General features: G+C 40.1%; 1 protein-coding gene across 1 annotated transcript in view; it reads left to right on the top strand.

Annotated features, from left to right (window-relative positions):
- lrp1bb (low density lipoprotein receptor-related protein 1Bb) overlaps positions 1-8,475 on the top strand; it is a 237,367-nt gene extending 228,892 nt beyond the window's left edge. The window contains exons 87-92 of the mRNA XM_056434519.1: positions 1,809-1,922; positions 3,658-3,734; positions 4,433-4,523; positions 4,908-5,058; positions 6,207-6,281; positions 7,185-8,475. Coding sequence (XP_056290494.1) covers positions 1,809-1,922; positions 3,658-3,734; positions 4,433-4,523; positions 4,908-5,058; positions 6,207-6,281; positions 7,185-7,325 — 649 coding nt within the window. The 3' untranslated portion in view covers positions 7,326-8,475. The remainder of the gene's footprint in view (positions 1-1,808; positions 1,923-3,657; positions 3,735-4,432; positions 4,524-4,907; positions 5,059-6,206; positions 6,282-7,184) is intronic.
- The last annotated feature ends 19,259 nt before the right edge of the window (positions 8,476-27,734 follow it).

Genomic DNA, 27,734 nt, shown 5'->3' with positions numbered 1-27,734 from the left:
CAAACCCTTTCTTTTCAACTGACCATTGTCCACTGTAGTTAAATTGAAATTTGCGGTCATCCCTCACAAATTCCAGGAGATAGAATCAATTTCTATGCAAATTATTTTATTCAAGGAGGTTAATCGATCTTGATAATGTGTTTTTTTATTTGCTGCGCAGAACAGAGATTATGTGAGATGATGGATATGTCTGTGTCAAGAAATCATAATGTTTGCCCTTAATGCTCTGAGTAAATGCATATTTCATCAAGCCTTCCCGAAGCAAAAAACCTTGCAGGGCGGTACTGCATCAGTTGCAACGATGATTCTTGTATTAAATATGGAAAAAAATATTGAATAGAATTTAAAATGTATGATCCAAGACATCCATTGGTAAACATCCTCGCTCTCACGGCTATTCACTTTGGAGATTTATTAATAAATGATTCTTGAACAGCTCTTCAACTTTGCAATAGCTTTTCCCCCCAAAATGAGGAACATCGCACCTACTTCATCAACTGCGTTGTCAGTCAGTCCAGAAGCACGACAGTATTTTCATCTGAGGTAGAACTTATCTCTGATGAAGTAGCTGAGAAGCTGGCTTTGAGAGATGTACAAGAGCATTACTTTCTCTCAGATGAAAAGATGTTCTCATGTGGCACACTTTTCATTCTATTTCTGAATAACTGTCTTTTCAGACCAACTATGATATAACTTTTTAAGGATGTCTTTACAGGATGGCAAACAGGATCCAATGGACCTCGGTTTGAACAGGTCCCCATATTCTCATCTTCTTCTCAAATGAAACAACATCAAATGGTTTAATTAGACGAGAGTTTAGTTTATATATATAAGAGTCATCCGGGTGCAAACGACTCTTAGCTCACTCTCTCGCTGTATATATTCCCTAATATATCCTATTTTAAGTCTTCAAACATTTAGGTGCAAACAAATTCCTATTACACTTTTGTTTTTTTCAATCGTGAACTTAAAAATATTGCAAAGCTTTTTTAGACTAATGTATACACAGTGTCGAATCCATTCAAAAATGTTCAATATTGTTTATTTTATTAAACAGCTAATTTATAGAGAGCTGAAATCATAACCTCCTATGTGCAAGAGCTGGATTAATAAATGAACACAGATTTTAATAAAGCTAAATTATCATCTAAATAAATGAGGCAAGCCTCGTAAGGTTGGATTTATTGGTTGTCCGCATCGCAAATGTGAGTCGGCTTTTCTTACAGGAACCGTGAGTTCCGGTTTAATTTCAGCTCTCTATACAAACATATATTGTATTTATTTCAAAGTCCTGTGTTTGTGTAATATATGATGTAGAGGGGAGTACTAGACTGTAGACGGACAGTCGACATTACAGTATGATTGTGTTTTCTGTGTATGTGTTAGGATGTGATATTCACAATACAGTTTAATCTCTATTATTGTATTTTTAATACATTTTGTACACTAGATATTAATTTTTTTATTTAATGAAAATAAAATTAAGGTTTTTCATTGTTACATTTGGTTCTTTGGTAATGAATTGATATACATAAATACCTTATTTCTCAAGAAAGTACACGCCTTTGAGGCGTGACCTCTGTAAAAGATACTTCTCTTGCAGATGTTACCCTCACCTGGTGAGCAGTAACGTTGACTTGTGTTCATATTATTTACTTTGCTAATTTGCTTGCTGCAGACACAACATTGACTTACTCCATTTCCTTGACTGAAGCTGCTAAAAGGGATTGAAGTGTCGGTCGTCATTCATCAAACAGCAATATACATTCTCTGGGCCCTTTTATCACTCCCAAAACAATGTTTTGCAGCTGCACGTCAGGTTTCAAGAACCAACGTTGTGATGAGCTGGCCAACCCCTGCGATTACTTCTGTCAGAATGAGGGGATGTGCACATTAACAGCTCTTAACAAACCACGCTGCAAGTAGGTCCTTCTCACCTCTCCAGCTGTATTCAGAGCCCACTCACCCCTTTTGTCCACACCCCCACCCCACCGCCATCCGGCTCCATTCCAGCCTCAGTCCAGTGTTTGGGCTCTTTGTCACAGTGCCGCCTTGTAGCAACTCATCATGCAATAAGTGTAATAAGGTAATAAGCCAAAATAGGTTTAACAGTGTCAACGAAAAGACAGTATCATGACATCATTATTTCACTAGATTCTGATCACATTTAATTATTTTTGAAAAGCTCTTTGTCTTTATTGAGATTATTTTCAGCCATTTGGAGGTAACTGCGTTTCGTAGATTACTACCTGCCTTTCTATTTTGAATGAAATGTCTTTTGTCAAAGGAGGCCAGGTCATCGTATTAGCTGGACCGTAATAAGTAGGCTTGTAAAGTTGTTGCGCAACCTTGTACCAGCAACAGTCACAGCTTTGCAATTGAACTGTAAAGAGAAGGTTTTCTCATTGATACATTTTGTCAATTGTAATAATATTGACTTTAAACTAAATGAGTTAATAGCCTAAGATTACTTTATTAATAAACTGATGTTTAGTAACATATTTATTTAGCGCTTAAGTGTATTCCCCAAAAGGTGAAACTATTACTTTTATATCACTTTGTATTACTTGTTTTAATATCAATGTTGTTGTTATTAGTTATAGCATTATTAATGATATCAATAACAGCAGTTTGGCCTCAGTAGTAATACATTTATATTTATTGTATTCATAGTAAACTAACATCCTATAAATTAAAGCTACATTTGTCCTAACAGTGTAACATTCTCGGCAGCTATTATAATTTGTGGCACTTATTACATAATCAGTTGCTTGCATGACCGTCCCTCCGCTGCCCCTCACTGCCACCCATCTCCTGCGGTCATCACCCACACAGGATTTGGGGGGCGGTGAACTAAAACCCGTGATGTGGGCATCATTCTGTGCATTTGCAACCTTTGCATGATGGAAAGTTAAAGATGTTATTGACCAGTCATCATGTCTACGTATAACTTGCTCGGCTGAACATATCATCGGTAATGAGTGTTTATCTTTTATGCCTTCCACCCACGTTGATATAATGTCTTTTTGTGGTTTAAGCCTCCGATAAAAGGTTCAGACTTTCCATTACTCCCAACAACTCATTAAAATTCATGAGTCGCTGTGACATTTCGTTCAGGGTGTAATTAATTTATTGTATGTATGGGGCTGCTTTCGTATTTTTGATAGCCTGATGTTCTGATTCTTACAGTGCATGCAATGTAGAGTCATATATTTCCGTCATCATACAGTCGCACCCACCAGATCACTCATGCTTTACAAACCCATCTGCGTCAGTTGTGTGAAATTAGATCTCACCTCCTCGAACAAGGGTCATACATCACAACCATCGGATCCCATTGGAGCACGAATGAGATGACGACTTGTTGTCCCGCTGTCATCCTTTGATATTTTCCACACTGAATATTTAACATGTAAATTCACACACACTGTTTATGGACACAACATGTATATACATAGTGCTCTCTCTCCAGGTGGTGTTTTGTCCATGTTGAATCAAAGCACTTCATAGCCAGACTGAATCATAATGTGTTTGTATCTGTAAGCCACGGTCACATCATAATGTCATTCATTTTGTTACGGTGTTTTCACAGCAGCTTACTGCGAGGACCCATATTCTAACAGTAGTTTATTTGTACTCTCTTTTGACCTCCTTCAGGTGTTCAGCTAATTGGGCAGGAACACAGTGTGAGAGACCCGCCCCTAAAAGCAGCAGATCAGACAATACCAGAGGAGGTGAGTATTCCAAGACTAATCATAACACCTCACAGCTTCCTGTATAAATGAATACATGTATTTCACTACCACAGAGTCTGGCATTTTTGTACATCTGAAATTTAAGCATCCACACATTTTTACAGGGAGGTTTATATTTACTCCAAACCGTACCACACAATTGGACTTGGTACTGATTGGCAACCAAATTAAAGAATTCCTGAACTCCATCCAACCTTTCCAGTTTGCAGTATTTGAAAAGAAAAACCTTCAATCAGCAAGTTTTCTTTGTATGAATTCGAGGAGCTGCTGGTGGGAGACCATCACAGTTCAGTCATGTGACCGTTCTGTCTGCAAATTAATGAGAGGTCAAACATTGAAACGTTCTAATTACCATGTCACCTTTGTCACTTCTGCTCGTCCTGAATTCCGTACGAAGATATTTGCAGGTATTCAAAACATATTATGACCTATATTATGATAGAATATATATATATATTCCTTCACATTGATATTCCTGTACAGCCCATATGTATCGGACAGCTGTTCTGTAAAACGAGTAAGTGGGCCGTCGACCGAGCTCAGGGGAAAAAAGGAGGCTTTTTTTAAAGCCACGGTCAGGCATGCTTACACCCGATGTGTCACTATCCGAGCCCATCGCAGCTCTTTTCAGTCGTTACTCATCTCTCCACGCCATCTCTCCTCTGTCCGTCTCTTAGGGAGCATAGCTATCATTGTGCCTCTGGTCCTGCTGGTAATCTTGATTGTGATGGTGGTAGCGGGTGTTTTCATCTGCAGACGGAAGCAAAGGTAAGAAAATAAATAAATGAATACAATATAACCAGGAAAGAGGCTTCTAAGCAACAACAGATGATGAGAGATCCAACACGACGCAGCTTTGAAGATGAATGGACATCTTTGCTTTACAAACGAAAAGTGTGTTGCTTGCTTCGACATGTTCAGCAGAACACCTGCGATTATAATTCAGCTTGTATTCCTGCCCAGAACAGTGATGTAGTTAGGAGTACAATGCAAGTTGCTGTGTGAAGCTGGGCGGAGCTGAACAGCCCCTTGACCTGCATGTTGTGTATCATGTTATTGATTCATGGCACTCTGAGATTCTTGGATGAAGAGTGCCTTACAAATGGAATCTATTGTTATTATTATTATTATTCATGGCTCTGTACACTTCAGGGGGAAACGGGTCCAGAGGCAGCCCATGACAAACGGGGGGATAAACGTGGAGATCGGGAACCCGTCATACAACATGTACGAAGTGGACCATGACAACCATGCGGATGCAGGCAGCCTGCTGAGACCTAACTTCACACTGGACCCTCACAAGGTTGGCTTCATGAGCTCAATGTTCAACTAAATATAATCAGTTTCACATGACATTCTCCATGTTGTTTTCATTATCATGTCGTGTCCAATTATTCAGTTTTAACAAGAATATTTTCTTGTTAAACATGTTATTTTGGACAGACTAATTAAACCATGTCATGTGTACTTTTTTATGGGATGGAGCTAAAACAAGAGATGTTCATGTGATGAGAAATTTGTTTTCCCACGGCAGCAGCAATATGTTGCTGTCCAACATAACCAATGCACTGAATAAATATTGAAGTTTATTGAACTGGAAACAAGTTTGTCAGTATTCTCAGAACTCATTTGACAGGAATTCCTCTGTTTCCAGACATTTAATTTAATTTATGCATTTAGAAAATGTGCTTTACATTACTTTAAGAACTTGAGTACCCATATACAATCATGTCCTCTTACACCTTGCCAAAGGGAGAAGATAGAAGCAGATTGATACCAATCGTTAGCACACTAATGATTAAACTTGTTCAGGAGCATTATTGCTACACCCAAATCTCTAGCCATGAAACTAGTGACAACCTGTCGATCACTCCCAACTAAACAGAGTTGCTAGTGCATCGGCTCCTTACATCTGCAGCATAGAATGACATTTTAAAAAGATGGGTGTAACCTGAAAAAACTTCTCGTCTTATTTCTCAGTTTAATTACTCGACATCTGTGATAATGTGATATGTAGTGTTGGGAAGAATCAAAAGGATTGTTTCTGTTGGTGGCCCTCAACCCCACACTAATACTCAGCATATCAAATGAATCATAACACCTTTGCTGATGTTGTTATCTAGCTTTCCTGCTCGAGCTTCAAGCCTAATGCTATTGCTTCTTGCCCTGCCAACTCTGACATCTGTTATTCTCAGTCCAATCTGGCTGTACTTTGCACAAAGGCACGTTGGCTCGAATCTGAACCAGCTTCTGTTTTCCACTAAACTTTCTTGGCCCACGACAAATCGCTACTCCTTTAACCCAGTGCAGTTTTACCGATTTTGGAAAGATTGTCGATGGATTAAAGGGAGATGGCCACGCATCGCCACATGAGACAAACTGTTTGGTGTTAGCTGTGTTAGTGAATTTAACGTTGCAATGTAAACAGAGGTGGTGCCTGTTGTGTTGCAGGGCTGGTGTGTAAAATCCACTGACCCTCACACCTTGGGCATCAATTCTGTGCCCAAGGAGGTAATCCCCGGACAGGTGAATGTTCCAAACTTTACTTTGTGTTTGCCCTCCAGAAAATAAATTCACCTCACGTAGGCAAGCAGTGTGCACTGTGCAGTTACCTGGCAAACATTTTAATTACCTGTACCAAATTAATTAATTAGCTCGCAGTGAGTCAAGGTAACATCCACAGTCCTCTATATCTGTTTCCTACATCATTTGTGCGATCAGCATTTCATTTCCAAACATCGAAAAAAAATGTTTTTAAAGCTACGACTGTACTGTACTTCAGAATGTAGAAAGCGGGCTTCTTTATGTTTAAATTGGCTTCTACCTGCATGTTGCTGTCTGTTACCGTACTCGTGCATGCTGAATAACAATCCACCAATAGCATCGAGGAGTCTTGTCTTGTGCTTTTCTTTGTACTGCTTCAGATAGAACACCTTGATGATCAAGCGGACCGTACCTAAAACTGCACAGATCAACCTTTGAGAAATATAAACATTAGTTAAAATGGCCCTTGCGTTATGTGAAACAGGAGGTTGCATCTAATGAACTCACACTACTGAGTTAGAATTTATTTGTCACTTTTAGCGCATGTTTTTTTCTTTCTTTCTAACTCTTAACAACAACGAGCTGTTCCACGGACTGAGCTGCCGGCCCGGCTCAGTGACTCAGTGAGCAGCTCGCTGAAGACTGAGCCCGATGAGCGAAAACGGTTCACCAAGTGTACAAAACACGACTCCAGATGATTGATGATGCTGTTCCGTACCTACTAGATTTTTGCCGCAACAACTTGACAACAAGATGATCTGTCAGATGTTGTTTTCAGCTTGTTCCAAAACAACAAGAACAACAACATGTATTAATGCAGCTTTAAGAATCTCACCGTTCTAAAGGGATTTATATAAATACATATCTTCTTTCCTCCCTTTACAGCCCATGAACTACTCCAACCCGGTGTATGCAAAGATCTATATCGACGGGCAAAACTGCCGGAAGCCAGTCATCAGTATTGATGAGAGGAGAGAGCTACTCCCAAAGAAACTAGAGGGGACAATTCATGAAACCGCCGCATAGCCTAACTTTACACTTTGTACTTCTTTTTTACCACATTGTACAATGTATAATATAAAGGAGGAAACAAGAATGTCTCTCTTTCCTATGAGGCTCTTAGGTTTTACTGGTTTAGCATCAGCATACTGTCCTTGTTGGTGTGCTAAAGAGATTCATTTTCCATTTACTGTTCTAATGTTTGTCAAACATAAATTATGACACTGAAGTTAAGCTGCTGATTTGCAAAAACTTTATTAACACCATAAGCCACACTTGTGCACAGTTTAAACCTTGAAATGCAGCGCTATAAATTTGTACCCATAACTGTTTGTAGCTTAAGTGGAATCCGGACAGCGTGTCGTTTTGTGAAGGTAACGAAGGAAGGTTGGCTCAATTTTCTGAACAAATGTAAGTATCGTTGAGGAGTTAAGTGGGAATGTCATATGACGTATGGACCACAAAGCTTCTCCACCAAGCACTGAAGCTTGATATTTTTAAGGTTTTGTATTATTATTTTTTTCTGAAGGATCTACTTTCTGGATTTCCAGTGAAGGCCATACTATCCACAGAATATTTCCTCACACATTATGTTATCCTGTCTTTTCCATAACCATGGAGCTCCATCTGCCCCGTTTCAAACGTAATATACCACATGGACTTATCATTTGGTGAAAGAGATTGAAGCCGCCCTTGAATGTTCTCCGATCAGATTCCCAGATCTTGTACTGTACACTGAAGAGACAGATACTGAATACCATATTTTTCTAGGTCTCATATATCCACAGATGAATAACAGATTTAGACAAGGAAGAGATTTACCACAGCTACGAAAGGTTACCAAGAGTTATTATCAACGCATCTGATGCTACAGAAAAGGATGATAAATATAAGAAATTTTATAATTTTGTATTTGATTTGTATGTTGTTTGGCTGCTTGTATTTTGAAGAAATGTATTAAATGTAAGTAATTTTTATATAAAAATGTAAATCGATATTGAATAAAGGGGGCTTATTTCCACTTGGTGTCCCTTTCATAGGCCAAAGCAGAGCCCACCGCAGCCTTCAACCCACGATCACACAGGCAGAGTTGTTATATTTCCGGGGTACATATGGCCGCTGACCTGACAAGTCAATCAACAGCGTGAGGTCTCTCACTTGCTGCGCGGAGGAAGGTGGCTGGAGGGAGATCATTGCCCTCCCTGTGTGTGCAAAAAGGCCAGGACAATTCATTACACAGCGTCAGCGCCTCCTGCTGAATGACAATTCAGTCTCTTTTCACTTTACTTACAATGTCCGTCCCTCCACACTTCACCATGGCAACCAGAGGAGGCAGTGACACTGCTGCCCTTTTCTCCATCTGTCTGTGCCACCAGCTGGATCATTACACCCAGCCACCCATCACATTTTAAAGATGTTACAAATAGATACCACCGTTTCCAGTTTCCTCAATTGTCCTCCACAGTAAACCTCTGAGGACGCCAGTGAAATCCACTGATGAGACATGCCATTTGCAACATGTATGGGTCCAAATTAAAGTAAACTACTTCAAATGAATCACGTTTGATCGGTCTGTGCTGATTTATAACGAGAGGATCTTGTTGTAGAATTAATCTACATCTCTTTTACAACAGTGGTTTATGGCTGCGAGGCGTTATTTAATTTTTAAAAAGAGACAACGGAACAACCACTTTGACTCTGCTGTCACATGTTCACTTTTAATACAATTGGTTTTGGAAACATTCATCCATGGAACGACCAAAGTTGGGTCCCAATGTTGGTGCATTCCCAAGGCTTGACCAGGAAACTGTCCTGGTTGAATCATCAGTACAAAAGATGAGCAACTTCCCAAGAGCTTTTCTGTAAGAAATATCCACTCACTGAGCTTGTATAGCACTGAAGCCGAGAACGTCCATGCTCGCTTGTTTTTGTTATCTCGAGATAACCAACACATTTTCTCAAATAAACAAAAGGTTGTGTCCACTTATTACTCGTGTTTATCAGAGATCAGGAGAACAATCCCAGCATGCACCGAGAAGACTTCCATCAGGGTACCCTCGCATCTCCATGGCCAAATGTGCTGACATCTGCATTTGAAGTGCATCTATACACTGACTCATGGAAAATGTTTGTTTTTATTATAATGTACATTTTACATACAGACTTTAAAATCTATGGTCAGCTGTATTTGCCTAGGGTGTCATTATATGGCTATGTGGCAACCCTGGGGACGTGGAGGTAAGATTCAGAATAGAATCGGGAGATTCAGAGAGTCGTCACGTAAAGTGTCTTTTAATAAAACGGATAGGGGATAGGTGTACAAAGTCAACAAATGATTCCTCCCGGTCGGGCTCTTTGGCCTACGGTCTCACGTCTGGTGGGAGGCGGTTCCTTTCTCCTGTGTGGGCCGGAGAGAGGAGAGAGTGCTCGGCTCCTCTCCTGAGGACCTTGTTGTCTCCTGTTCAGTCTGCTCTCTCCGCTGTGCTCCAGTGCAGAGGAGATATGCTTCCTCTAATCACCTGATGGGCTGCAGGTGTGACCACTCCCATGTGCCCATTGGCTGCAGCACCTGCACTGGGTTAGGACTCCCTTGACCGCCTCCCCCAACCTGACTTTAGGGATCCATCCCCTGTGCTCTGTCTGCTCTGCTTTTCCCCTGGTTAGCCACACTACATAAGAGTGTCATTATATGGTACATAAGTGTCAATCAATCAAACTTTTATTAGACACAAGGACCAGATAGTACAAAATATTAAATAGAATCTCTTTAAAACTGTTTCCAGCTAATGACGACCTGCAGCTCCACGGTGATAGAACTCAGCTTCACTATGAAAGTGCTGCTGCCCACTTACTCGGCCCTTAAAGTGTATCAAAAGAAAACAAAAGTGAAATGTGAAAACTCGTCCTGAAGTAAGAGACGCCTGGCTCTCCCCTCACCTTGCCTATTGATTTATTGTCTCTTTTCCACTTAGCAAGCATCACCATTCTCCTGCATAAACATCAGAAAAACCCAGAGGGCTCATCTCTCGGACAGAATCAATAACAGCAGGAGTCGTATTCACATTCTAAACAACAGCTCCTGCATACTCATGCTACAGCCTGCACCAAGGAAAAATGCTCAAAAAAACAAAAACAGACTTAATATTTGAACACAACTAAGAATGTCTCTCATTAAGCCATCATTAATTCTTGGGTTCAACGCCAGACATTCCGGTTTACCAGACATGGATTTAGTGTAAACTAGAGACTAAACGACCTTCAATGGAGATATTATTTGAACACATTCTTAGTCTAGATTTACGCTTAATCCTCAGTGTCCATAATGTCAGTCAACAATCATCTTTCATGTTTTATTATACGCAATGGTAATTACTTCTGAGCATTTATTACATTCTTCATAATAATAAATATTAGACCATGCTGCAAACAGTGGCACCCAAGAGTTTCATTTATCTTAGATCGTATATTAGGTTTGGTGTGGAAGGTAGATGCACTGACCTTGTAGAAAATAATTTTAAAATCACAGGTTACAAATGCTATCATCGACCTGGTTCATGAATCAGTTTTATCTTCAAGCGTTAAGGAACGAGTTCGGAAAAATACCTGTAAAGTACTTTCTGAAGCTTTTCACGACCATCTATTGTAACAGTTTAGCTCCACACCTTCCTTTTATTATTAGTTGTTTTCATCCCGTCTCTAACTATCATGTCATTCCAGATCCTGCTTCCCATCTCGTCAGTCATACTCCCTTCACCTGCCTCTGATCACTCCCTCGTTAGTCCCTCATTACCTTCACCTGGTCTTCATGCCCATCTCACCTGTTGCCCATTCCCTCGTTAGTCCCTGTCTACTTAGGTTCCCTCACTTACACTTGTCCTCTGCCAGATTGTCTTGTGTTTTCTTGCCAAGTTCTCAGCGTTATTAGTGTATATATCCCTGACCTGCCTGTTCTGACCCTGCCTGCCTGCCCTGACCTCTGATTCTCTGCCCCGCCCCTTTTTGGACATGTTTGCGTCTTGGACTGATCTCCCAGTTTTGACCCAGCCTGTTTTCAACTAAAGACATTCATCTTTGTTACTCCTGTCTGAGTTGTGCTTTTGGGTCCACTCTAATAGCACCGTGACATCTACGTAATTTATAAAGGCTGTTTCTAAATAAAGTGTTGGTTAACAAGTCGTCGTATTTACATGCAGCATAGAAGCATGACGTGGAGGATGTTGCGTGTCCTCGCAAACCTTGATTCATGACCTGATTAAGGGGGGAAATGGGGCAGAATTGTAATCCCCACAGTGAATGCTGCACTGTCACTAACATTGGCCAACGAATCCGTGGGAATGAATCCGCTTTCTTTGGCAGCTTGTGTGTTCCTGCAACAGTTCTGCTCTCAGTCGTTGACCACAGCAGCATGACGGCCACATGCTGATTGGGTACTGCACATTTATTTCCCCTTTATTCTGACACATGTATTGATTATGGGGCACTTTTCTAAAAAGACATTACAAAGTGCTTTTTAGAGAGCTAAAGTAGGGAACAAAAGACAAAGTAGCAACAACAAAAAACAAGTCAAGATTACACCAGACCAGTTGCAATTTATAGCCTGAAATTACTTGTGGGGCAATTTTGTATGACGTCATCTCACCGTCAAAAAAATAGGGGTAGCTGATTATTATAACAGTAGGCCTATAGAGACCAGTCAGATATACTATGGGCTGCATTTTGAGTGCCAGCAGGGAGCAGAAATCTTATTTCAAATACATTTCACATGCTTAAGCGCTCAGCACAACACAAAGATGTTGCCTATAATAATAATAACAATAATACTATTGCATTATATTTTTAACGCACTCTTTATTCCAAAGAATCTCAGAGTGCCAGCATACTACGCACTATAATACAGCATTAAAGTTAAATGAATGCGACAAAGCAAAAAGATTAGACTGATATATCTTAAATAACTTGCATAATTTTGTAAAAAAGACAATGTCCTTCAGCTCCAGGAAGAAAAAAAAGAAGAAAAGTTGACTCGGCAATGCCGATCACTTACAAAGGAAGTTGGTGCGGCGGTTCTTTGTTTAAGCGAACCTCTCCATGACTTTGCTGTTAAAATCCAGCAGTCATTCTGTTATAACGTTATTCATATTACTTAAACTCTTCCAAAGTTGTCGAAATCTAGCAATAGCTAACTAACCCATAGCTGGCATTGTTCTGACTGTATGTTTTTTTTCTCTTAGTCACGGGGTACAGGTCTCGCGGTTTTCGCATTATTCCAGTCTAGTTGCCAGGCAGATTTCTTGGGGCAGATCTGAAAGTGCCCCACGACTCAATGTTAACTTTGGCCGGTGTGGTTCACGCTCATTGGTGTTTCCATGGTAACGGTAGGGCAGCGTTGGCCGTTGCCCTACAGGAAAGGGAGGGACAGTGGACACATGACAGAATTTAACAGTGCAAGCACTGACGGAAACACACAGGAATCAAATTACTCCAAAACAAGACTACAATGCTTGTGAGTCAAGTTCATTCACATACATATTCAAATGATGGCAAATAATGCTCATTATTACGTTCTCAATTCTAGAAAGATTCTTGCATGTACAGAATACGTAAATCTCGACCACAGACTTAATTGCTCCTCATTATTCGAATTCCAGCACAGAAACATTGACAGTTGCAGAACCAGTGTCCGGTGTGCTGAATGTAAAGCTGAAGCTCATTTCCAACACTAGTCACAGGTAATTTGACAGAATGTATGCAGAGAACGCATAATGTATTCCACATGCAGACATTTGTTATGGTACTTACACACACGCATGCACACAGTATAAATATACAGATATCTTGGTCCTCAAAAGAAAAGTATGAATCGTGAATGAAATGTAAATGCAAATATACCCACTTGCCCTGTAAACAGACTCTGGTTTCAGAAAATAATGAAATAAACATGTGCATATGTCATAAGTAACTTTAATTTGTTCCCAAGCAAATGATGAGATACATACTAAACATAGCAGAAGTATACATAAGCTCATGCACACAGATGATACAACATGCTTAGCAGTTAAGCTGTTACAACAACTGACTATGTCCCGACCCGACAATGTTGAATCAAGCCAGACGCTCGGCTTCCACGGAGCCTGAATCTTGGATATTCAGTGCAGACTCCCGACCACAATGAACAACTCCAACATCAGCACCGTAATTATCTGCATTGGAAAAACATTCTGCAGTTTTTATAGTCAAATTCCTATTTAACAAGATGTTCAGTCAATCGTCACTTCACTGCTGGACACCGGTACCAACATCCTCATCTCAGTTCCGTACCCACCATGACGAGAGTCGAGAGATGATCCAGACCTTGCCCTCCACACCTGGCTTTTAGACCTGTACCGCCACTGGGAACCCCTCCATCAAGAACTTTGACCTGTTCTGCGTGAAGGCCTCCACCCAAACAGAAGGAGATCCAAGTTGCTATCTGACAACACAGATTCTGGCCTGAAGGAATGCCACAGTAGGTCATGTTAAGTCCCCCCCACCGTCCCGTTCTCCTGCATCCTACTCGGCTCTGTGTATTTTTCAAGTAAAATATTTTCCTAAACCCAGAGCAGCACGCTCAATATCACACTCCTGTTGAAAATCATAACATTTGGATTCCAATCCCACTGCAACCTGTTATCCGCTGCCATTCATGGCAGTCCTGAATATGTTGGCGTTTTAAATATTAGATCCAATAATAATACATATGTTGTAAGCCACGATTTAATTACTTTGAAGATCTTTTTGTATCATCACTGAGACATTTCTTTTTAACTTTTCTTTCATGATAAGCTTAGAAGACCCTGTGCTAATTGTAATAAACTGAAGACCACCCAGGCCAAACAATGTTTTTATCCAAGTACTTGAATTATTATCCCGTTATAAATCAAAGCAATGAAGACTGTTTTTGGTGATTTTAACTTAGATGCCAGCCACTCTCAGACATGTGTCACTGACTTTACGGATACTTTGGAATCTTTTAACTTCTCTCAGCCCATGGAGGCCAGCAATAATCATGTTATAAGCAATAATGACCAAATTAAATGTTTAAGTCTAAAGGACTTATTTTAACTACAAAATGAAACATTGTATTCATTGATGCTTTCATAAAATGCAGCCGGTTTTATCACAATGTTATTTCATTTCGTTTGTTTGGTATGTTGGACGGCCAGCTAAATTATTTAAGGTGCCAATGTCTACAATGAGAGGATGAAGCTGAACTATCTCCCACAAAAGGACAAATGTTCGAGGACAGCGAATAGAAACGGTATGTCGATGTGCTATCTGGGGAGTGCATCTCTTGGTCTCTTAACTTTTCCTTCACTGCTTTCTGCCATAATCATAGACTGTAGCTATGGGCCAAATAAGTTTCTTTGAACCCAACTGTGGTCTTTGCCAAAACCCAACCTCGTAGCTTCCTTCGGTTCCTTAAACACAAGCTTTTTTCCATGTCCGGCTTGCTTGCAGGGTCATGGGCTGTGACTTTCTGCATTACAAAAGTAAAAGTGAAATACAACTATTTATTATGTTTGATAAACGCCAATGGGCAAGGGTGTTTATAAATGCAGCTTGGACAAATACATGTTGCCCCCATAACTGAGCAAGTGTCTCTGTGTTCAGTGCAGTGTGTTGATATGAGTATGTGGCAGCGGGGGGTGCGGAAGCACAGCTTCGGAGTAAGTGAAGCAGGGGGTGTGGCTCGAGGAACGGTGCCGGAAGTGGCAAGGTGGCCTCAGCTGCACCGAATCAGGCATTCTCTTCCTCTATATACATGCAGAGCTAGCGATGGAGCGGGAGACGGGAACCTGGCAGCGGAGCAGCCAGGACGCAGAGTGGAACGCTCAAATAAAAAGTCATTCTGCTTGCCAACCTGCCTGTGTGTGGATACTTTGCGCCCACAGATACCCACGATCGTGTTACAGAGTACATTAGATTTTGGAAGGGCCTATTCAGAGCATCTTTTCAGTGGTCCAGACACATTTTAAACTCAAACGTGGTGACCCCAAAAGCACAGCTGCTCTTTTAGTATGATGTGCATTTGAAAACTGCCCCCGTCTCCACCTCTCTATTCACTCTCTTCCTCCCTGTAAACTGCCTCTACGATGCACTGAATTAGAGAGACAAAGTGCAGAGGGGGAGGTATGCAGCAGAACAATAGTTTCCTACCTCAGCAAAATAGTCTATGGGTGGGAAATAAAAGAGATGGACTGGAACAGAGGACTCTGTCTTCCCTTATTTATTCTGATACGGACAGATATGCATAGCTGGAGGGATTGTACTCACACATCTGATCTATTAGTCACAGACTGACCGCTTCCATGGACCATTACGCATGATGGGTATACTTGCAGACTCCAGTGTGTGGTGTACTCATCTCTGCAAACACATTTATCCAAACAAAGAAAACAATGTTAACACTCCAAAAGTAGCTCATGGCTCGCCTCCATCTGTCCATTCCTCAGTGCAAAATTGGCCGTTTTCTGCCTACGGTCTGATCTGGAACCTTGTAAGGCAGCCGAAAGTAGTAAAGCATTTGAAGCGTCAGGTTGAACCTCAACAGCAACCCGCCCCATAGTCAGTTGGCAAGCCCGGTCTGGCTGCAGCACGCTATTGGTTTAAATTCTCTTCATGTCAGTCGCACAAGGCCCTGCCAGCTTACGTGAGGCAAAAACCTGCTGTGGTAGCAGATGTTGAGGAAATGATATGTTAGCTTTTTCCCCATAGATTTTGAGCCATTTCAGCCCCGAAACATGGCAGGAAGCACCTGAGCTTATGACCCATTCTGCTGTGTAAGGAATGAGGGGTGACGGTCAGAGGAAGTTCAGTTCAATGTTGTGGCTTGGCAGCATGGATACTAGACATTTGTGATTCTTGCCCATGAATTCTCAAATTCACAGAAGTCAATGTACAAATCTGTTTCTGGAGCTGTTGGCATAAATGAACGGGTAGAACTCAGGATTCTACTTCTGATCTTTTGGGATGTGTCAATGCGAACAGTTTCACTTGAAAGCCCGCCGAGTTTAGATGTCTGTCTGGTTGGGGGTTGTTCAATGTGTAGTTCCCCTGCATAATGTTGCCTTTGCAGTCACAACTGGAAGCTTGAAAGAGATATCCCTTAATTTGCTCCTCTCAACGAAAGAAAAAAGAAAGGAAGGGAGGGGTGAACATATGTAAAGCACTAGAGCCCAGACAACAAGCAGAGGCTACCATCGGGCGGAAACCCCACCTTGGGTTGTCTCCCTGCTTTGAGAACTACTTGAGAGACAGCAATTGAGTCAGGCTTTTGCTTGCTGCTTGGTTCAGCGATGGAATTTGGACCCTTGCGTCAACTCTACTCTGACTACAACCAGAAGCCAGACCGCATTCGATGCCAAAATTGTGTATCCTGTAGCCTACACATTCTAAATCTGCAAAACCTGCTGTGTGCAGAAAATTCTTGAGTCATGTATTGACCATTAGTTGCAAGTCGAAGTGTCCTTGAGCAAGGCACTGAACCCCCAGTTGCTTCCCGGGCGCATCACTGCAGCCCACTGCTCCTTAATAACTAAGGATGGGTTAAATGCAGAGAACTAATTTCCCCTTGGGGATTAATAAAGTATATATCTATCTATCTAAAATACATGACTCAAGAATTCCATATCTAACTTATTGTGTGGAAGTGTGGGGTTCGACCTATAAAACCTTTTTTAATTCAACAGTTGTGTTACAAAAACGTGCGATACGCATCATGAATAATGTCGGCTACTATGAGCACACAAACCCTTTATTTTACAGATCCCGTGTTATAAAATTTAATGATTTGGTTTATTATAAAATAATGCAGACAATGTACAGAGCTAAAGCAAAGTCACTGCCAGACTGTGTACAACGTTTATTTTCAATACATGAGTGTAAATATGATTTGAGAGATGTTTGTAAATTCACGGTACAAAAGGCTAAAAAAGGGATTCAAAGAAGATGTATTTCTGTTGTAGGAGTCCAATTATGGAATAATTGTGAAATGGATGTCAGAATGGTGAACTCCTTTTTGGTTTTCAAGGGAATTATTTATAAAACAATTCTTGAGTTATAAATGTAATTAAAAACGTATTAATATGGAAGATATGGAAGCCCGTTTCCGCCACTGTGATAACAAAATTAAGATCCTGTAAGTCATAATTATGACTTACAGGATCTTAATTTTTTTATCACAGTGGTGGAAACGGGCTTCCATAGTAAGATGTATGTGGTAGTATATATCAATATATTTTGTTTTTTATTTTGTTTATTGTTGTTTTTTTGTTGTTTTATTTTCTTCTTTATTTTATATTAATTTTCTGATTTATTTTTATTTCAATTTAGGATAGGAATTTATAAGCATTTTTTTGCTTCGACCTATACCTTTTCAGTCTTTCTCTTTTGTATATTATATCGGAAATATTGTATTGTATTTGATTTGATTGACTGAATAAAAAAATACAAACAAACAAACAAAATAATCATTTATTTCAGTGTATTGTGGGACAAATACTCTTTTGCAAACACATGTACATACAGGACTGTCTCAGAAAATTAGAATATTGTGATGAAGTTCTTTATTTTCTGCAATGCAATTAAAAAAACAAAAATGTCATGCATTCTGGATTCATTACAAATCAACTGAAATATTGCAAGCCTTTTATTCTTTTAATATTGCTGATTATGGCTTACAGCTTAAGAAAACTCAAATATCCTATCTCTAAATATTAGAATATCATGAAAAAGTATACTAGTAGGGTATTAAACAAATCACTTGAATTGTCTAATTAACTCGAAACACCTGCAAGGGTTTCCTGAGCCTTGACAAACACTCAGCTGTTATAAATCTTTTTTTTTACTTGGTCTGAGGAAATATTAAAATTTTATGAGATAGGATTTTAGAGTTTTCTTAAGCTGTAAGCCATAATCAGCAATATTAAAAGAATAAAAGGCTTGCAATATTTCAGTTGATTTGTAATGAATCCAGAATGCATGACATTTTTGTTTTTTTAATTGCATTACAGAAAATAAAGAACTTCATCACAATATTCTAATTTTCTGAGACAGTCCTGTATAAGTCCCCATTGTGTTTTGTGCCATTAGCATCAGGCTTTTTTGTTGAACCCTGAATCTTTTTGACAGAAGAAAAAATCAACGACAGCAACCGGAGCTGCTGCTTGTGTGTGTGTGGGTGTAGAGTTTGAGGGAGGTGGGTAATGTGCAGCCTCTGGTAACCTAGACAAGCTCAGCCAGTCCATCCGCCGTGATGCTACTGCTCAGCTGTCGGGCTCACACAGCAGAAGTCCTGCTTTTTTACCACTGAGTGTTCATATAGTGTGTACATGGACACTTACTAAGAATTAAGATAACGGTTCAACAGGTGTATTTTTCAACATACTTGGGAGGGTTTTGGCTTCATATCCTACCTTTTCAGATAATGAGGACCTGTTTTCCCAAGATAATGCAGACTTCCCTAAGTGATAGAAAATATCTTGGAAATATCCCAGAGCACAATATTAATTAGTTTCTGAATATGCAATGTTATGGGAACAATGTTTAAGGTATAATATGATTATGTCATGAGTTAAGGATATAAGATACTTTGGGAGTTGTTGGCAACACAATTTGGAGAAAGGCAAGATCGTTTAAGCACCCGAGCACCAGGCAGAACCGCAGGGACCGCCCACAAATAATATACCCCACACACACAAACACACACTTAAGTCAGCCCCAGATGGTCAGAGCGTCGCACCAGACCTGGTCAACTCATAGAAATGCTCCTGCGAGGGTTTACGTGCACACGTACCAGCAACACACAATATTGTAAAGCTGTAGCATTTACTAGCAGTATTGTCATTCACTGGTCGATGTATGAACAATATAGATGAATGTGTGAAAAGCACAATGTTGAAGTCAATTCACAGCATTTGGCCACTGTTTTTGCATAAAGGGTTAATATAAACATGGTTAAAACTAATCACATTTTTTGTTTTTAGATGCCAGAGAAAGAAGAAAGTGCAGTGATTATAGTTCATACACTATGATTTGTGCATTTTTCCAAAACATTTTTACCTCATGCAGAAGCTGTCCATCAAAATGTGTCATTTTAAATTGGCTCAAGCTAATTATATGTTCTTTAAAGAGTTTTCCATTGTTGCAGTGCATTTTGACATGCAGTAGGAGGCCAGATACATGTTTGACTGCTGGTGGGATGTGATCTACATCCGACTTTTATTGTTGTGTACTTGTCTTGGAGAAAAACAGCGGTTTGCTCCAGTCCATGTCGATGTGTCCTTGGGCAAGACACTAAACCCCAAATTGCTACCGAAGGCTGAGCCTGGAAAGGCGCTATACAAGACCATTTACCATCTATCATCATTTACATATGGAGCAGACCAAATATGGTCATACCATTGAATACTGTATGTTCATTTAATTTGTGTGAGGAAAGAACAAGACTGGTGTTAAAAGCAGTGGTGTATAAAGTACCCAAACGTCATACTTGAGTAAAAGTAAAGATACTTGACTGGAAAATTACTCAAGTAAAAGAAAAAGTCACCTATGAGAATACTACTTGAGTAAAAGTATTAGAGTATCTGATTTTTTTTGTACTTAAGTATCAAAAGTAATTTTCTGATATTAAATGTACTTAAGTATTGAAAGTAAAAGTAAAAGTAAATGCTGTTAATAAAAAAAACAAAGGGTCAGAATTTTGAGAATTATGAAGTTTATTTGTTTGGGTGCTGTGGCCACCATGAACAAGGAGTATGAGCTCGGATGAACTTAGCAATATATGAATACTATGAAATTACTAAAATATAAAAACACGATTAACAGAAAAAAGCAGAACCAAAAGTAACCAGAATCATCACTTGAAACTGAACAAATTCTTGTTCATCTTCAAAAGAAGTTGATTTTCAAAATGAACAGATGTCAGTGTCACTCTTCTTGGACTGAAGACGAGTCCTGCGATGCTGAAGAGCCGTTCACAGGCCCTGATGCAGGTAGAGTGTGTCTAGCTTCACAGGCCCTGGTGCAGGTAGAGTGTGTCTAGCTTCACAGGCCCTGGTGCAGGTAGAGTGTGTCTAGCTTCACAGGCCCTGATGGTGCAGGTAGAGTGTGTCTAGCTTCACAGGCCCTGATGGTGCAGGTAGAGTGTGTCTAGCTTCACAGGCCCTGATGGTGCAGGTAGAGTGTGTCTAGCTTCACAGACAACAGCACACAGTTGGGAAGCATTTCAGCAAGTCAATGATCTGCTGAACAGGTCACGTCTCCATCCAGCTGTTTGCTGCTGTCATGCCCCTGAGATGACGAAGAAGAAGTCCTCTTCATCAGATGAACTGGACCTGGTGGCATCACATAGCTGCAGGGAGGGTTCTTCCATGTGCTGCTTGATGTAGTCCATTCCTGAAATAAAGTGAGGGTATTATATAAATGATAGAATTAATAACACTTCCTAACATGTCATGACCCCAACCTAAAGTTTAGTACAAAATAGTTTGTTTTAATTTGAGGTTTATACATTTAGTTTCATGCACTGTCCGTGCATCCAGAGTTGATTTGTGAATATGTACTTGTATCTCTGTAGCTAAACAACAACAGTCCCAAATCAATATCGTCGCCATTATTGGACCGTCACTCTTATAATATTAATACAAATAATAATAACAACGCTGTAATGATTAGCATTATATTATAGCCAAGACGACTCAAATCAACAAATTCTCACAACTGTCAACACTTCTTCAGCTCATTAACTCGCTAGAGATCCGTCTGCTCCACTCACGCTGATTGTCTCATTTAATTGACGATAGCTAGCGAACGTTAGCCTAACATACAACATGCGTAGGACAATCAGACACCTGCCTCCCCCTCTCCTGCCAAAGATATAACTTACTCCAATCCTGAGGACAACACTGCTAGATATCTTAACAGGTTTATGATGATTATCAAAACTAAACATTAACGTTGCGGCTCATGGGATTAATCTTAATTTACCTCAATGTGTTTCCTGAGGTTGGTGAGTTGTTGAAGGCCATATCTCCGTAGCTTTCGGTCGGCATAAGAGGCACTTCATCCGGTAGGAAGAAACTTTCACTCCGACAAAAGAAAAGAGTTCGCCCAAATATGGCCACGGACGTGGCTCTTGGTCCCCGTGGTTGTTCGAGTAGCTTCCATTGCTGCTCCACATGAAATGAGTCGTATCTGTAGCCGCTGGGCATCACTGGGAAGAGAAAACACGCGGCAAGGACCACTGACCCCCAACCTGGTGTTCGTGCTGCGTTCAGGTGCGCTGCGGTGTGTTCCACAACAGTCCCCGATGTTTCTCATGATTATTTTTTTCCGTAGTAACGAGTAACGATACTGTTTCAGGGGAAATGTATCGGAGTAAAAGTACAAGTTTTCATTGCAAAATGTAGTCAAGTAAAAGTAAACAGAAATATAAGTAGTAAAATAAAGTACAGATACCCAAAATAACTACTTAAGTAAAGTAACGAAGTATTTCTACTTCGTTACTATACACCACTGGTTAAAAGACACTTCTGGAGGGACTTGGTGTTCTCTTCAGATTCAACATCTTTAAAACAGATCTTCTGTGGGTGGTCAGGTCTGGATGGAGGTTTTGGAGAAATGTTTCTGCATGGAATTAGAAGCAGAGATAAAATAATCAATTTAAAAAAAAAAAAAATCTGAAAAGTAAAGGCCCAGCAAATATATTCATCATGGTGTCATCTGTGCCCTTGTCTGCCTTAAATGCTATTTTTTTATATTTTGGTGATCTGCTGTGGGAATTACATCGAGAGAACAGTGTGCAAATCCCAATGGGCACTGATCTGTAATACAGGTGATATACAAAGGAATAGAAAGGGTAGATTGTTGTGCTGGTGTGGGCAATATGAGCATAAACTGCATTAATTGGAATGTTTGATATGTGAAGAGTCCTTGGGAGGTCCACTGAGCAGCTGCCAGGTGTTCAAATGACCTAAAGCCTGCAGGAACAGTCTGTTCAGTCTGAGGCTGGACAATGAAACCATTGCAGAGCTGCACTCTGGGTACATTTTACATCAAGATAGACAGTGAATGAATTAATGAAATGTTCATCATGATTCAACAGTGTGATGGCAGAAGCAACCTGATTTGTTTTGAAAACAAATGTCACTTATTAATAGTCTGAACCAGAAAAAGAAACATCTGTTGAAGCTCAAAGGAACATCCTTCCATGAAGATTTAAGACGACGATATAACTTTATTGCTCGCTTGCAATCTAGACGAGTTTGCTCAGTTTTCTTGCCTCATATAGTTAATCGCTAGCAATTACATTTTTGTTCCAGTGTAGTTTGGTTACTCAAATAGGTTCTAAGCTGTTCTCACGTCACCGTAAAGCACGTCCTCTCAGGCCTTAGACCTAAGAAATCCAGCCACAACACTATCCAGAAAGTGCATTTTTGTAAATTAAGGTGCCAACCTTGAAAATTAGGTTATTCGTAAAAACAGATGAATCTCATCCCATCACCCATGGACCACCATGTTAATATCGAGGTAAATAATATTAATATTTTTATTGAGGTAACTAAATGTATTTTAAGGTTTAACGGTGAGGATTGCTTTTAAATAATGATTGTGAATCTGGCACATTTGAAAATATTAGGTTAAAAAAAAAATGAGTTAAGCACACAGCCATCCATTATACATGTTTAGTTAAACCAATTTTGTGTAAAAAAACATCATTTTATATAAAGTTGGCAGATACATGTCTTCTTTGCCTTGTTGCCATTATACTTTTTCCACTTCAACCATCTGAGAATTGTAGTATTTGAAATGAAGTTGAAGCAGCTGCATTCTTTTCTCAGTATTAAAAATCCCAAAGTGTCTTACTGCCTAGCTAGCTCCATTCAACCCGACATCAAACCAATTAGGAATGTGGCTTGGAAAGAGTTTGAATATCTTCATGTCAGTGAGACATATTGTGATTTTCACTCTTACGGTGTTAGGCCTATGTCTGAAAATGTTCTGTAGTTTATAAATTATGCAAAGAGAGAGCAAACCGTACGCTGAAATTAGAGAAAATCAAGAGCTTGAAAAGTTAAGAAAAAGAAGCAGGAACTGTGATTGAGATTATGTAGTCAGACCTGAAGTGCTGAGAAAGATCTGGTTATTGAATTTTAAACCATCACAAAAATAAAATAAACTCTGCCAGTTTTATGACACTGTGAAACACGAGAAAGGTTAACACAATGGTTTAGCAGTAGTGTTGACCGAGAAGTCAATAGAAAGTCAAGGATTCACCCTATCTTGCCATCCGTTAAGGTGCGTTCACACCAACAGCGAAACTATTTTTTCGCGACCGAATCCCATGAAAAGTCAACGTACAGACGCGTGTGGCTGCGATAGACGCGATATCTTCCCGGGCGGCGCGTTTGGGGCGACGCGTTTACAGCGGCGCAATTTTCGCCCCGAGTTGAAATATTTCAACTTTGAGGCGGTAATCTCGCAACTCGGGCCAATCAGCTCTTGAGTTCTCTCTCGTAGCGCTGGAAGCGGAAGTCCTTCAGGCGTAACATTAACTTCATCGGTGAAAGTGACCGAGCTGAGTGAGCCCACGGGTGATGTCATGAACCCAAACACGAGGGCGTTAGTGGGTGGGACGTCCACGACAAATATAAAGCAGAACTAGTGGTTAGTTATTCTGGTGGATGAAGGAGATGATAACGGTCTTTACGGAGCCGAGACACAGAGATAAGCCCCGCCCCTCGTGGAGCGTCTCGACGCTTATGGCGAGACCACGGTGAACGGTCGAGCGAGTAAACTCGCGCGTTTTGGGCGGCGCGAAAAATAGTTTCGCTTTTGGTGTGAACACACCTTGAGAGTTCAATTTATCGCCTTTGTTGAAGTGTAAAAAACTTTGCAGAGAAGGCCACGACAAAACATCCCACTACCAAGCCAAGACCGGTCAACGATATAACTTCATTGCTAGCTTGAAATGTAGACGAGTATGCTAACTTGTATTGACCCATGTTTTCAATCGCAAAAAAATATATTTTTGTTCCAGCATAGTTTGGCTACTCAAGTTCCAAGCTGTTCTCACGTCACTGTAAAGCACGTCCTCTCAGGCCTTAGACCTACTGCTTTAATATTTCCGCGAGAAGAATCATAGGATTGCTCAAGCGTGCATGAATGATTGAGTTACTTTGAACGGCTGATACACTTGCAGTCTAGACGGGATTAACTTTATTGTGGGTTGTATTTATTCAGTCATAATACAGTGGCGACTAGAAGCCAGAGTAAATATCTAAGAACAGGAGTAGGCTACTATGCACAGCTCTCCTGGTTCTTGACAGAGTTCTGATTGAGGTCAAGTTGTTTAGCAAACCAGATGACACCATAGTCTCTCATCTGGTGTGGTCCACGTTTTGGCAACAAAAAGGTATCAGGACATTGTTGTTTAGGCTTTGAAACTATAGCAAAGTGAGAACTGCTATGTTTGTTTAAATCTGATCCAAAGTGTGTGTGTGTGTGTGTGTGAGAGAACTTGCACTACTGCATGTATAAACAAACAAATAATGTAGTCCTCTGTTTGATAAATGTAACCAGTTAACTGCCAGAACCAACTTTATAACAAGCCATATTCTATCAAACATCTTCATCCAAATTGAGTCAGCTTTGCACATAAAAAATGATCCATCAACCATTAGCTATAACTGGTATGTATTGCTGATTAGCTAAAGTGAACCCTAAACTCACCTTCGCCCGATTTCAGATGGGATCGACTCCGGCCTCCGCCCAATCCTGCATAGGATAAGCGGTTTAGATAGTGGAAAAGAACCCTAAACTCAGTTGGTAAACACAGGATAATGTCAATGGTCCCACATGTTTTGTAAAAAAGCATCTCATAGTCACATGAAGATAATTATGTTTTTGTTCCCAATGACCTTAGTTCCCTTTCCTAAACCTTACTCTTAGGATGAAATGTCTCAGTCTCAAATTATATTAAAGTAAAAACAAGCAAATGAGCCAGTCAGGCAATACAGAGCATTCATCCCAGGTAATTGAATTCAGTTTATTTTGTATAGCCCAAAATCACAAATTAGCCTCAGTGGGCTTTACAATCAGTACAGGAGAAACCTTCAGGAGAGCAACAGAGGACGATCCCTCTCCCCGGATGGACAGAAGCAGTAGATGTCATGTGGAGAGATGAACAGCATTACAGAGTTACACATCACTGAATATGACAGAAATTAATAATTGGTAGGAGGCATGGACCACAAACCAGACCTCCACAATCCATGAAGGTAGAGAGGAGTAATGTGTCCATTTCTTGAAACAAAAGCTCTCCCCAATAAAGTGTTCAAAAAGGATTTTTTAAAAATTAATTAGGAAAGAATAAAGCAGCAGTGATGCGAAGATGTTTGTGTGATTCATGAATCTGAGATACAAGCCTATGATCAAGATACCCGTCTGTTTCAAGGAAACGCAGAAGCCAAGAAATATACCGCTTCTCGGCTGTGCAAGGATCTCGTTCTATTAAAAGTACAGAAAATACAAAGTGTCTTTTTTGCTCCGTGGATAAAGGTGGCAGATTCAAATAAATAGGTCAGACCTGAGGTGTTTTTAGGATGCATTCCCATCTCACATATATTTCTGTATTAAATTACCTTTTCAGAAAATAAGCTACATGAATGTCTTATCCCCTCAATACATGGGATACAGTGACAGTATTAATATTATGACTAGATGAAGCTCTTGTTGATGTTGACATAACACATATTGCCACCTGTAAGATTATGTAATACCTTTAAAATATGCCCAAACACAAAAGGTGAAATTAATTATTGAGTCTCCAACTTGCTGACTTTGTGTGAAGACTTCGGTTTTTCCTTCCTATGTCAATCCAGTCCTTATGTTTTTTAGTCCGTTTGTTGCATTTCATTACTTCTTAAGCCCAGCCTACATTTTATGGCATATACTCCTTTTTAGCATTGACATTTCATGTCCAATTTACACATCAGTCCACTTCAGAGTCTTCTCACCACGAGATTAAACTGAAACTTAAAATCCCATTAGTATTTATAAATCCAACCAGTAAAAGGTTTCATCTCAAAAGAATAATAATTATCAATGGTGTTTCATTACCTGAGAGTGCAAGGCACTGAAAAGGTAAACTTTGCATGAAGTGGATGACTATCGTGGTGGATACAATGTTTTTGATTGAGAGCTGCCACAACCTACAAAGTAACATGTTATACTTGTTCATAGTTATATATTAGGCTTAAATTACAACTGCACATATGACCTAGAGCACACACACAGCTCTCTGACTGAGGCCACATTTACACATAGCCGGGTATTTTCAGAAACGAATATTTCTGCCCCTCCGTTTTCAAAAATAACGTCGTACACACAAGGTCGTTTTCAAAAAAGTTTCTGTTTATATGAACCCGCATAAATGCGCCCCCGGGCACCATCATAACTATGCCAAACCTGTAGTCGGCAATGTAGAAGTATAAAGACATGCAAACCAATCAGAATTCTCAAAACCAACAACAACTACGAAAAACACGACCAACTTCCTTTTCCTTTAGAGAGTAAATATGGCGCGAGGTTCATTTGTATGGACAGACAGCGAAGTGGAGCTGCTGCTTCGAGTCGCCTTAGATTATAAGGCAAATAAAGCACTCGATAATGTTGATTGGGAATCATGCCAAACTAAATATAGGGATATGTTGGCATTGTTCTTAGAACAGTACCCGTCCGAGACCTCCGAGGAGTATCCTCATGTCAAGGAGGAAATAACTCGGGCGCACCTCAGCAAACTAACTGTAAACATAGGACGCTCACATGACGTGAAGCATTTTTAGTCGCATACGTTTGACAACCTAAAACTCCGTTTGACCTAGTTCACACGCAAACACAAAAACTGAGTTTTCAGAAATCTCCACTTTGGCCGGAGTTTTTAGAAATGATCGTTTTCCGTGATAAAACCTCCGTTTTTGTCCAAATGAAAGGCCAAAACGCATGAAAATATATGCGTTTTCCCATCGTGTAAACGGGGTCTGAGACGTACAAGAACGCCAGATATAGATAGACACATCGGCCTTGTGTTTTTCCATTAACCGGTAGAAAGGAGACTGTAAAGCAAGGGCGGCAACACAACCAAACTTGCATAACTTCAAAGCTGTACATTTCAGTTTTGAAGCTGCTAATCATTTGATGCATCTTGTTTCTAATATTATACACATATGAAGTTGTGTTTATGGAGGGAGAACGTATTTGATATTCAGGCTACCCTCCAGATATAAATCTGGAGAATAGATCTAAGTCAGTCAGAATTAATGAAAATGAATTTAGGGTTGCTGTTATCTTGGACCGTTGCACAAGGGACAATCATGTCCAGCTATATTGTCGTTGGGT

Source organism: Pseudoliparis swirei, chromosome 2 (genome assembly GCF_029220125.1).
Source record: "Pseudoliparis swirei isolate HS2019 ecotype Mariana Trench chromosome 2, NWPU_hadal_v1, whole genome shotgun sequence".
NCBI classification, from domain to species: Eukaryota; Metazoa; Chordata; class Actinopteri; order Perciformes; family Liparidae; genus Pseudoliparis; species Pseudoliparis swirei.
Note: the sequence above shows the minus strand (reverse complement) of the source record. Positions and strands in the feature narration are given on the sequence as shown.